Genomic DNA, 13,470 nt, shown 5'->3' on the forward strand with positions numbered 1-13,470 from the left:
CTCTCTCCCCACCCCCACCCTCCCCTAGCTTATCTCTCCACGCTTCAGGCTCTCTGCCTTTATTCCTGATGAAGGGCTTTTGCCTGAAACATCGATTTTGCTGCTCGTTGGATGCTGCCTGAATTGCTGTGCTCTTCCAGCACCACTGATCCAGAATCTGGTTTCCAGCATCTGTAGTTATTGTTTTTACCTTAAATTGGAACTAGTTAACACTTTAGAACAATGAGCCGTTGCAAGCCCTGTGATTTTTTTTTTGTTTGTTTGTTTGTTTTAATCTTGTAGGTATCCAGATAAGGGGCTTGATGATAATTATTGCCGTAATCCTGATGGCCGCACTAAGCCTTGGTGTTACACACTTGACCCCCATACCCCTTGGGAATATTGTGACATTAAAGAATGTGGTAAGTAACTGTTTATTTATTTTATGGCTTAAATAAAACACGTTAGGGGCTTTCTGCATCAGCAATAAACTTTACTGAAGCTTATTGTCATTACAAATGACTTCCTTAGTTAGAACACACTGTCAATCCTAAAATACAGAAGAATGATTCATATTTTCCTTTTAATTGGAATCACTAGCTGGGGGAAAAAAACCTTACTAACTGTTGCAAAGCTTCATACACTGGATTGTTAGTATTTGATTACAAGAGCAATGATGTGACTAATGCGTGTTATTTGTAAGATCTCTTTTCCCTGTTCAGATTTGGCTCAGATATATGACCTGATCAGCACCAAGATGACTCAGAAGTTGCTTTTTTTTTGGTGTTCAACTTGGGAGAGTTTTCAAAAAGTAGAAAGTACCTTCTGAGTTTTGCTGCTTGCCTTTTTTCCACTGCATTTCTTCATTTGCTTTCTTGCCATTAGTTATTTCAGGATGTTTAATGAAATATGTCTCATCCTATTCTTTTGGTGAATGTTTTAGGACTAAGAGAATTTGTTGTTAATTTATGGTTGCTAATTTGGAAGGTATACTGATTGGAACTTTGGGTTCATTGCATGTACTTTAACATTTTTTTAAAAAAGGAGCTGGCTGTTCCTGAATAAGGTGGATAATAAAAATTGTATTTCGATACTGGATTTGTGCTATAATATGTTGCAATGTCAGTAAGATATTTATTCTGTAAGGAGTCCTCCATTTGTTTAACTCCATATCACTGTTTCAGTTCATAACTGTGACCATGATTTGGAGGTGACTACAGAATGCTTCAAAGATCTTGGGGAGAGTTATAGAGGAACTATGAACACCACACCTTCAGGAATCCCTTGCCAACGCTGGGATGTTCAGTATCCTCACCAGCATAATTTCACCCCTGAGAACTATAAGTGCAAGTGAGTAATCTTGCTTTTGTTGAGGTTATAAACTCTGTGTATGGTTGACTTTTTTTTTATATGGCTTTCTAATTTTTTCCAGATGGTTTTTCTTTTTAAACTCTTGAAATATTAGTGTGAGCTATTGCTAGAGCAGAATATGACAGGGAAGTTTCAGCTGCTAAGTGGGCCAGTTGGCTCAACTAGTCTATACTGGTATTCGGACTCGGCAATACATATCCTATTCTAATTCATCTCACCATATCAACGTATTCTTCAATTCCTTTCTTCCTCCTGTTGATGTAGCTTTCTTTTTAAATGCAAAGACAATTAAGAATTTACTTTTTGATGGTGGATGTCAAGTAGAGTTTTACTAATGGCAATAAAATCAATTTTAATAACTGGGACAGTGCAGTTCCTAAAATTTAAATTCTGCTATCTTGTCACCCAAATTCAATTCAAGTACTGTAATTGTTTCCCTGCAAAATATAATCTCGCAGTTTAGAGACAAAGGCTGAAGAAGTGGAGACTTTTGAGGAGCAAAGAGAAATTGTGTAGTAAGTCTCCATAATGGGAAGCAAAAGTTGCGATGCAGTCCATTTTCCCATCACCAGTAGAATTGATGGACAAGTGTATTTTGATGCCCTTTTATTTGGAGGCGAAGAAACTACAAACACATTTCATCTGTCAGTCGGGTACAGAAAATGTGTTGCTGTTGTTTCACCTTTCTTAAAGTATGTGTCTTTTTTAATACTGGAGAGCTTTGTTGTAAAAGTATGGACTAGGCTTTTCAAGCCAAAAAAGGATGTGTAGATGTAATTAGAAACTTACTGCATAGTTTAAAAACCCAGGAACGTCTCACTTCTAATGCAACCTTTACACTCGACACTAACTTACCTTTAAAAAAAAAGTTTGATGCACTTGACGATTCATTGATTAACATTTGCACTGTGGAGGACATCAGAGCACATCAAAACAAGCAGAAAATCACTGATCATCTGGGTGACATTGCATATCTGCAAATACAGGAGAAAGTGAGGACTGCAGATGCTGGAGATCTGAGTCAATGAATATGGTGCTGGAAGAGCACAGTCGGTCAGGTAGCATCTGAGGAGCAGGAGAATCGATGTTTCGAGAATAAGCTCTTCGTCAGGAAGGGCTTATGCTCAACATTGGTTCTCTTGCTCCTCAGATGCTACCTGACCAGCTGTGCTTTTCCAGTACCATGGATAGTTCTATCATGACTCACTGGGTAGCATCTTGGAAACCAAACCCCACTATGCCCTGTGTGGTCATAGAAGTTAGGTTTAAAAAGAAGTATGCATTATCCACAAAGTTACCTGATTTTTAGATCCAGGTTGATGGGAAGGAAGAATCTGGTTTCTGTATTTAAGAAGAAGACATCTATTTATTACAAATCATTAGCTTCTAGCTACAAGTAATTGAATCCAATTCAGCAAACTCTACAAATTAAAATTTGCAGTCTCTTATGAACTCCCTCTTTTACACACATACAAGCACGCACACACAAACATAGACATGGAAAATAAAAACATCAGGGCAGAGGGAAAACTGGGAAAACAATTGTTATCTTCATTCTCAGGACGGTTTGTTGATTCTTGATTTCTCTGTTGCTTGCAAGGTACTCCTTGACTTTACTTTTTCTGAATGTACCCACTGATTTTCATAAGGCAATTGCTTCAAGAAATATGAGATGTTTATCTTCAGGTTTAACCAGTCATGCTGCACAGAACTGAGCATGCAGAGCAGGTCAGGTAGCATCTGAGGAGCAGGAGAATTGACGTTTTGGGTATAAGCCCTTCATCAGGAATGAGGATTATGGGCTGGGGTTGAGAGATGGATGGGGCTGGGGGAAGGTAGCTGGGAATGCAATAGGTCGATGAAGGTGATAGGTCAGAGAAGAGGGTGGAGTGGATAGATGGAAAAGATGATGGACATGTCAAGAGGGCAGTGCCAAGTTGGAGACTTGGAACTGGGATAAGGTAGTGTCGGGGAAATGAGGAAACTGGTGAAATCTACATTGATCCCGTGTGGTTGCAGGGTCCCAAGGCGGAAGATGACGTGCTCTTTCTCCAGGCATCAGGTGGTTAGGGTTTGACGATGGAGGCCCAGGACCTGGTGTCCATGTTAGAGTGGGAGGGTGAGTTGCCCTCCAGCGCATCTCCTCCACTTCCGCTATTGAACCCCACCCATCCCAACGCAACAAGGACAGAACACTCCTGGTTCTCACCTTCCACCCCCACCAACCTCCATAAACATCACATCATCCTCTGCCATGTCAGCCACCTACAAACAGACCCCAACACTGTTTCCCTATAAGGAAATATAGGGGATATATTTCCCTCCCCACCCTTGCCAGCGTTTCGGAGAGACCATTCCCTCTGTGACTCCCTTATCAGATCCACATCCCCCACAGCCCACACACCACTCCCAGCACCTTCCCCTGGCACTGCAATTATTGCAAAACCTGTGCCCACACCTCCCCGCTTACTTCTGTCCAAGGCCTCAAAGGATCCTTCTACATCCAACAGAAATGTACCTGTTTCCCCCATTAATGTCATCTACTGTATCCATTGCACCCAATATGGTCTCCTCTACATTTGGGAGACAGGTTACCAATTTGCGGATTGTTTCAGAGAACATACCTGGGACACCCGCGCCAACCACCGTTCCATGGCTGAACACTTCAGCTTCCCCTCCCATTTCACCAAGGACATGGATGTCCTGGGCTGCCTCCACCACCAAACCCTAACCACCAGACGCCTGGAGGAAGAACACCTCATCTTCTGCCTAGGGATACTGCATTCTCAATAACCTTCCCCTCAGCCCTAACCCCCCCCCCCGCTCCCATTTATATCTCAGCGCCCCCAGCCCACAAGCCTCATTCCTGATGAAGGGCTTATGCCTGAAACGTTGATTCTCCTGCTCCTTGGATACTGCCTGACCTGCTGTGCTTTTCCAGCACCACACTATTAATTCTGATCTCCCGCATCTGCAGTCCTCACTTTCTCCCACCGAACTGAGCATGTATTTTTGGCTGATGCAGGTTTTTGTCTTGATCTGACAAAGCTTCTCTATCTTTGTCTTGTTCACAGCCCAAGCTTTGGCAGGAAGGAGATGTTTTGTCATGGATTTGTGGACTAGGGACCAAATGTCAATCAGCTTCACATCTAATTAACCCCGTGGCCCAGTTCACTTACACATTGCTGAAACCCATGGCTACACAAACAGGGGTCACAAGATTTTCAAAGGCCTTGCTCCAAAACATGCAGCCATCCTTCCAATTCCTTGGCTTAAAACAGTTCTTTCTCATTTCAGTCCACAGTTTTTCTTTTAAAAGTGCACAATTTTAAAGACATAACATTTAAAAAAAACTCCAGATGCTGAAGATGTGAAACAAACAGAAATTGCTACAGAAACTCAGCAAGTCTGGCAATATCTGTGGAGAGGAAAAAGTTAACATTTTGAGTCCAGTGACCCTTCAGAACTGATAGTAGCTAAAGAAAAGGTGGTATTTAGATAGATGATAGCAGGGAAGGCTTGAGTTGACAGATAGCGATGGGGCCGGGACCGAAAACGTTGAGGAGGCAAATGGAGGCTGATAGGAAGCCAGGGAAGCAGGAATGCTGATAATGGGAGACAATGGGCAAAAATGGGCTGGAAGCTAAACAGAGCCTTTAATGATAGAGCTTGGGTGGATGGGGGTGTAAACAAACTGGAGAAGGTACTTGAGGCTCTAAAATTATTGAACTCGATATTAAGTCCCAAACGCTTCAGGGTTCCCAAGTAGAAAATGAGGTGCTGGAGCACTGCAGCAAGCCTTTGACCAAGGTGTTGGCCAAAGAACACAGTGGTGTGTTGAAGTGGCAGGGAACTGGAACATTAAAGCCACTGTCTTTATTACTAACTTCAATGGAGTAATAATGCTGAATGATAAGAATTTTACAGTTATTACTACAGCCAAATCAGGGCTGTTTTGAACTTGTGCTTTATTTATGAATCCGTACATGGGACAAAGTTGTAACATTTTTGACTAGAAATTTACAAATGTGAGTTATGACTGATTTTCTCTCAAAGTAAGTATCTTGATGCCTGTAAATGTATTTTACTGCTATGGAGTTTTTCTGGTACTGATTTTTTGGTTTTGAACAAACAATTTTATTTTAAACAAGCAGTACTGCATACAACGTAAAAACCTTTTGTCCTTCTATAAAAGTGTATGTTTGATTGCAAATCTGTGATTTTAATGAAGAGCTTGACCTATTCACTAAGATGTAACTCCTTCACTGGAAATAATGGGTGGTAGCTTCTGTTCCAAGAGGAAGTGAGATTGGAGGTGACAAGGACACTTAATGGTCATTAGTCAACCGTTTCTGTGTTCAGTGGTCAATACAGAACTGCTTGAGGGCTGTCCATGTATCCCTTCAGTAATCAACATGGCTATGGCCCTGTTCCTGACAGCTACTGCCGTTTACTCAATTTCCCTGCTCCCCCCAATATGCTGCTCCAAAACAAAACCAAAATGAGATCTCTGTGATCATGTCTCACTTGCTTCTACCTTGGCTCCTCTGGTGTCCTCGGAGTCTGGAGTATGGGATCTTTTTCAAATAATGACGGAAATCAGTGAGTGATGGAAAAAGCCTCTTTTATTCCGCAATCACAGCATGAGTTCAATGTAGCAATAGAATCCCGAAGTACAGTTCTTACAAGACTCCCTTTGTATACAGTTCTTGCATATATTAAAATTCCATTACTGTAGTACAGAAAGGTTTGAAGGGCTCCTGTCCTGGGAGACAGGAGATGGGTTAAAACATGTGCTAAATGCTGGCTGTTACTTCTGATGGGATTAAAGGTGTCAGTCCAGTTTGCTTGCTTAATCAGGAGGTGTCAGTTCTTTTGTCTTTTAAATTAGTAAACATACCAGGCCTATATGCTCTAAATAAGTTTGAAATCGTAATAAAGGATATTAAACTGATGACTGCAGCTGTGTGATGAGATTTGTTTACTATTTGCCGATATGAGTTTCTTTCATTCATGCAATTTTATGTAAGTGTTGTTTTGTCAGTTAGTTTCTTAAAGGGATTTTTAAGAAATTAAAAGGAATTTATCAAATACTTAATCTACTTCAGGAGATGGTTGGTAAGGACTGATTAATATCATGATATTTCATGGAGACTTGATGGGGATGGTATTGTTCTCTACGCTGATAAGGTGTGGAAATGCAGTACTCCCAGAGGAACCTTGATTATCCAGCATTTGATTATCCGGAATTCAATTAACCGAATGAAATACTCTCTGCCTTGTCCTTCGGATAATCAAGGGCCCTCTATAATGGGTTTGAAAGGGTTTTTTTTTAATTTAGGTAATACAGAACTATGGTTTTATGAATGGATGAAACTGTGTTATAATAAATAATGGGTTAGTAAAGGATTATGAATGAATGGACAGGAACCTGGTATTAATGAATATAGCAAGCTGGTGAGTGAGTTAATAAAGATAGCATTATATCTCATAACACAGTATTTCACGGGTGTGACTGAGCACAGGAGCTGTCAGCTTCTGATTGGTCGGTAGCTCTCACTGGGTATGTGTTTAGTGTGCGGTTGGTGAGCATTGTGTGGAAAAGGCAGCCTAGCCCCTAAGTAAGGCTGGCAAGACCCACTGATGCTTCAAGACAATTTCACCCAGTGCTGCCACATTATTGGTAAATTGGTTTATGAATGTGCAATGTAGTCAATCAATATTGGGTGCTTTATCCCAGAGTGCGAGTCATCCTTTTCGTCTGAAAACCTATTACCTCCAAAAGTTGAAACTTTTTAAAAAAAAATTGATTCACAATCATTGCCTAGGGCAGCATTTCTGCTTAGTCCTAGAGGTGGTGGTGAACTGCTGTTTTGAACCACTGTGGTCCTTTGGTGTGTAGGAATACTCACGGTGTTGCCACCTCTAGTAGGTTATCCTGCCAATGGGACAGCTGCAGAGATGGTGGGGGCCTTGCCTGGGTCACATGTGTGGGGCATGATTCCATGCGAATGCCTGACTGTATCAGGCTATTGTTCAAACGAGACCACTGGACAGGATATCCCTGCTTTGATTTTAATCAGAAGGACTTGGGTTGACAGAGCAGTATTTGCCATTACAATTTTTAGCACTGTGGTCTAATCCAATTTCTGTGAGATATTCTACAAGAATTGTCTACACAATTATGCCATTTGATTGTAGAAACATGTATTGTTATGTTGTGGTTTTAAAATTCACAGAATTGTGCTCATTTTAAAAACTGGTGAATTTTAAACCAAATATTGTGTGCATCTGTCTATGATGTGTTTGTGTTCTATCCATGTGTATTTAGACAGCTGTGAACACTCAACTGCAAAGGTCATGAAGGTTTCTTATAATTTTCCTTGCTCATTTTTAGCTAAACGTTTATTCTTTTGAAGAGCAATTAAATTCTAATGGTCGACGGCCATTTCTTATTTTTGGAAGAAAACAAGCTTGGAAAGAGTTTGAAAACAAAAATTGCCATTCAGCACTGGATGATTCCAGGATAGTTAGATTCTGAAAACTTGTCACAGATTGTGGTTCTTTCCCTCATCTGCCAGTTTTCTTGATGACATAGAATCTAAATACACAATAGGCCTTTAAACGCAACTGGACTATGCCAATGCTGCTATTTCGTATGACCCTCATCCTTTTTTTAATTCTAATGTTAACTGCAATTTTGTTTTTCCTTTCTGTTTATTCAGCTTCTTCATATTGATGCATATAACATTTGTCTCTGCTATGCCTTGTGATGCTGATGAATATAATACTTTTCTTCACATTTTATTTATATCCTTCAGTACCTTTCTCGATTTAAATCGTGTTTTAGTAGTGGTGGCAGTCTTTCTATCTACAAAAGATAATGGAGAGGCTGCAAACAGTCCATTTCAGATGGAGTGTTTTCATATGACACCACCTACCTTCAGTTGCTTGTTGAATAGGCAAGTTCTTCCGCACGTGCCAAACTTGAAACCACCAGATGTCATTGAGGATTCAACGTTGGCATCTGCCAAGCCAGTGTAGCCCACAAGTTGTCAAAGTGATACACACTAGCTCACCGGAGCGGTTGCTGTTTTCCTCATTCACTAGCTTCTGGCTCCCCGGTCAGATAATTGATCTTAACTGGCCCTTGTTGCATGGTGCATGCATTCCTCAAGCAGGAGTCTTGGCATTTCATTAACCATCTGCTTCTGGACACCAACTCCCCATACACAACGTGCTTGAGTATATGACTGTGTCTTCAATTCTGCAGACCTGTCCAAGCCAACACACTCACGCCTCTGTTTGAGCGATAAACATTTTGCTGTTTAGAGGTCTATCTCGTTAATTATTTTGTCCTAACAAGATGCACCCAGAATGTTACACAGGCAATAAAGATGGGAATTGTTGAACTCCTCCTCACAATATGATTCACAGCCACATAGCAAAGTTCTGAGCACTGTAAACCATTAGCTTGGTCCTAAGGGTCAGTTTGATGTAATAACGTGTTCTGTGAGTCATTCAAAGATAGCAAGTGCTCTCACTGAGCCAAGAGACTCTGTCTGCCTCTTTCACCATATGCCTGAGGTAGCAGAATGTTCTAATAATTTCCGGGGGGTGCTATTTAGTGTGACCAGGGGTACAGATTGTCCATTTCAGTCAAAAATCTTCAAAAGCCTAGGGTTTTATTACTCTTCTAGCCAAGGAAATCAAATTGCAGAAATAGGAGAGATAGTCTGAGTCTTTGTTTTCTGTGTGAATGACTAATGCAGGAGCATCAGTGTAGAGGCGATCCTAACTAAGTGTATGATCGGTGTATTTTTTTAAAATTCAGTTTTGATAGATTTGTAGGGCCATCTCATGTGATATGCAAGTAGACTCCTCCTCTATCTTGTAGAGAAGGGCAATTAGTAGGATCCTGGAGAAGAAGGTGCTAAACAGGATGGGAGCAAGAACACGTCCATTTCACACAATCCTTCACTCTGAAATTGTTGGGAGGGGAGCCATCAAACTTTACAAGGCAGTGCATATTGCATGGAAATAACACACAGGAGACTGAAGAGCTTTGATATACAGCCAATTATTCCCAAATCTTGTAGAGTCTGGCTCTACCAAAGGTGTTGGATACTTTGGTGAGATCTATGAAAGTACGGTAAAGAGATGTCACCTACTTTATATGCTACTGTTATAGCAGACTTACAGAGAAGATCATGTCAGTAACCTGGCCCAGGAACCTGCACTGTTTCTGGACATGCTGTTATACAAGTCAATGAAGTCTTAAGAGTGACCTTTCTCTATGATACAAAGGTGTGAGTTATGCTGTAGATATTGAGTTCTTCTCTGTCACCTTTTTGTGTTTGAAGAATGTGATGACATTTTGTGTCATGCAGTGAATGTGAAACGGAGCTTACTTTCCAGCAGAAGAAGAAAAGATGGTATTGGTGTCCCGTTAGATGAGACCTCTTTTCCATCCATCAGCCGTTTAGTTGCGATGCTATCATTGCTGAATGTCTCTGTTTGCTTACCAGGCAATGGCTTTCTTGAGCTCACTGGATGAAAGATATTTCATAACCCATCCATGACATGAATCTATTGGAGAGTATTCCAGGGAACTGAAGATCCGAGCCAATGTGTAGTACTTAAACAATATTTTCCAGGTGTTAGCTGTATTTTGGAAGGGAAATGCTTAACTTACTGAATCATGAACAAGATCCAGACATTTAGTTGCTGCGTTATACCTCTCAGTTTGGCATTTTGAGATACCATCTTTGCTTTGCTTAAATATTTTGAGAGTGAAGTTGATCAGATTAAACTCTAGCATAATGCTCGAGTTGGCATAATGCTATCCAGTTATAGATCATTATTTGGACTGTGAAGAAACCTTTCCTAATTCTGATAAAACAATAACTAACTATTTAAGTGTCATGAGTATCTGGATATTGACAAGGAGGGCTATGTTTTATCTTATTACAAAGCTAAATTTTAAAAAGGGTGCAAATACTCAGCATGTCAGGCAGTATCTGTTGAGGGAGGAACATAGTTAACATTGAAAGTTGCTGACTTTCATGAGCTTAATTCCATCATCAAACTCCAAGTACGTAAATGAATTGGAGGCCAAAAGAGGTTTGTGGGATTGATACCTGGAATTAGCAAGTTGTTTTAAGAGGATAGGTTAGACAGGCTGGTCTTATTTCCACAGGAGTTTGGAAGAGTGAGGGCTGACTTGACTGAAAATCCTGAATGGTCTTGGCCATATTGATGTTGAAAAGGTGTACCCTTGTGTGGGAGAATTGAGGTATACTGATGTATAATTAGGTGTCCCTGTTTTTGAAACAAATGGGAGAAATGTTTGGGAGTTCTGCATTTTTGGAAGTCTCCGCCACAGAAGGCCATGGAAGGTGGAGATGGGTAGATTCTTGTGAGGCAAGAGAATCAAAGCTTATCAGGGGTCAATAGAAATGTGGAATTCTAAACAAACATTGAATTGAATTAGCTTTATTGTCACATGCACTCGAATGAGTACAGTGAGAGCTTTACAGTCACTGCATGACAGCATCTTCTTAATTACAAAGGTACCTAGGTACTGATACTTAAGATCAAATACTTAGTCAAGTATGATCCTTTATTGAAATGTACAGCAAGTTCAAGAATCTGGAAGACCAACTTTTTTTTTAAATTGACGTTTGCATGACTCTTAATGTAGCTTGATGTGACTATATTGGTTTGTGCTGCCCTAAGCACTGTTGACTGGTATGAGCATTGCTATAACTTCCAGTAGTTTCAAAGAAGGAAAGAGAGCTTGAAATGTAGATGTAAATGTATCACAGATCTTGAGTACATATACTGGAGAAGAAACAATTTTGTGTAAATGCTACATTTTGTGGTCCTTTTATAGAATAAGAGTAAGTCTGTTTGGAGTATAGTGGGTGAAAGCACCAGGTGAGCATGCTCTGAGTAAGAGACGGGGGTGAAGGAGCAAGGTGAGCATGGTCTGAGCAGGAGGGGGGTGAAGGGACAAGGTGAGCATGGTCTGAGCAGGAGGGGAATGAAGGGGCAAGGTGAGCATGCTCTGAGCAGGGGTGGGGTGAAGGGGCAAGGTGAGCATGGTCTGAGCAGGAGGGGGGTGAAGGGGCAAGGTGAGCATGCTCTGAGCAGGAGGGGGGGTGAAGGGACAAAGTGAGCATGCTCGGAGTGGTGCAGGAGTGGGAGAGAAGATTGCAAAAGGGGCAGTGTGAGGATGCTGGCCAAAATGGCACTGGATTGTGGCAACAAAATATTTTTCAGTTTTCCCAAATACATGTGAGATTAAAAATTGTTCATTCATTCAGATCTCTAACTTCCTGTATCCTGTAATATTTAATTCTGATGGTTTTACAGGGACTTGGATAAAAATTACTGCAGGAATCCTGATGGAAGAGAAGCCCCCTGGTGCTTCACTACAGATCCAGAAATTCGAGTAGCTTATTGCTTTCATATCCCAAGATGTGAAAATAAAACTCCAATTTCAGAAGGTAAAATGTGCAAATGACTGTGTGTATTTTAAACTGCCCTAAAAATAGGAGATTTCTTTGATGAAAGCCAGGGATGCCTTCCAATTTACAATGGTCAATATGATGTATTACAGTTTAAATGACTGACTGACTTTCTTAGACCCCCTTTTGGCACCATTTTGAACAGGCAGCAAATAACTTCACTATAGTTTCTCAGAAAATCAGTGGAGCACAAGAGGGCAGCAGCACACACTTTCCTGAAATTATACACATTCCTGGGCACAGGATCCACTTGACATCCCACACATCAATAATAAGAAACTTCATTGTACATCAAGGGCATTGAACATAAGAGCTTTGGTGAAACCACTTGGAATGTATGACCCACACTTCCAATGCTAAACTAATCTGAAGAAAAGATATACCAACAGTCTGTATCCCTTTCGCTTTCTAAAAATGCTGGCAGAACTGTTGTGGTTTTCCAGTGCTTTGTTTTTTATTTCATATTTCCAGCTTCTCTTTGTTTCTAATTTTTAATCTAATAATTCGTCCATGGACAACAGACATTTTTAGTCCTCTCACAATGTTGCCCTGATTAGTTTTAAAGAGGCCTAGTCTGTTTTTAATAAGAAATTATTCGATTTTAGTTTTTAAATAAAGAATAACAAATATCGCTAAATTCAGTAATTGGACTTCAAATGAACACTGTCTTTTTGCGTTATTGTCCCAGCCTTCTTGTCTTGTAGGTTTTATACTTTTAAAAACTCTATTTAAGGCCTCCAAAAGACAATAATTTGGTTAACTGAGAGGAGAACATTTGTCTGGCTGTAGGGAAATGTGGAGGAGTGGGATTAGACAAGTTGATCTTGCAGAAAGAATGCACAGGTGTTGTGGGCTAACTCGTTTCCTTCTCTTGTGCAATAACCATTTCCATAGGCTGACTCTTCCAAGGCCCTGAAGGATGTGGGCAATGGTGCAAGATCATGTGAGCCTTTCTCAACATCGAGGCTTAAGTGCATTTTCTAACCAAGATCAGCATGTTGGGTTGAGACTCACTACTGTGAGAAGCCTGTTAAACAATTATTAGTTGTTATCATAGAATTCCTACAGCGTGGAAAGAACAGGCTATTTGACCCAACAAGTCCACACCAACCCTCTGAAGAACCATTCCCCTACCCTATGTCTCTACATTTCCTCTGACTAATGCATCTAACCTACATACCCCCTGAACACTATGGGCAATTTAGCTCGGGGAATTCGCCTGACCTGCACATCTTTGGATTGTAGCAGAAATTGGAGCACCCAGAGGAAACCCATGCAAACATGGCGAGAATGTGCAAACTCCACACAAACAGTCGTCCAACTCTGGAATCGAACCCAGGTTCCTGGTGCTGTGAGGCAGCAGTGCTAACCACTGAATCACTATTATTTAATCAAAATTTAATATATGCACACTCCTTAATCTATTATGTTCTGAATAAACACCATATGTCAAGAATTCCTGGCATGAAAATCAAAGTGGGTACTTGTGTCTGCCATCTTGAACACTTGGCACTAATGGGCAGTGGCTACGTACTCACATCCACAAGTGCTGGCATCTGACACATGCCAATCCCACTTCCATTCAGAA

The 13,470-nt window shown here is 40.8% G+C and overlaps 1 protein-coding gene across 4 annotated transcripts in view; it reads left to right on the forward strand.

Moving 5' to 3' along the window:
• LOC122561718 (hepatocyte growth factor) overlaps positions 1 to 13,470 on the forward strand; it is a 71,824-nt gene that overhangs the window by 35,659 nt on the left and 22,695 nt on the right. For all 4 annotated transcript variants that reach the window (XM_043713772.1, XM_043713771.1, XM_043713774.1 and 1 more), the window contains exons 7-9: positions 283 to 401; positions 1,164 to 1,329; positions 11,728 to 11,861. In XM_043713772.1, coding sequence (XP_043569707.1) covers positions 283 to 401; positions 1,164 to 1,329; positions 11,728 to 11,861 — 419 coding nt within the window. The remainder of the gene's footprint in view (positions 1 to 282; positions 402 to 1,163; positions 1,330 to 11,727; positions 11,862 to 13,470) is intronic.

This window comes from Chiloscyllium plagiosum, chromosome 23 (assembly GCF_004010195.1).
Source record: "Chiloscyllium plagiosum isolate BGI_BamShark_2017 chromosome 23, ASM401019v2, whole genome shotgun sequence".
Lineage (NCBI taxonomy): Eukaryota > Metazoa > Chordata > Chondrichthyes > Orectolobiformes > Hemiscylliidae > Chiloscyllium > Chiloscyllium plagiosum.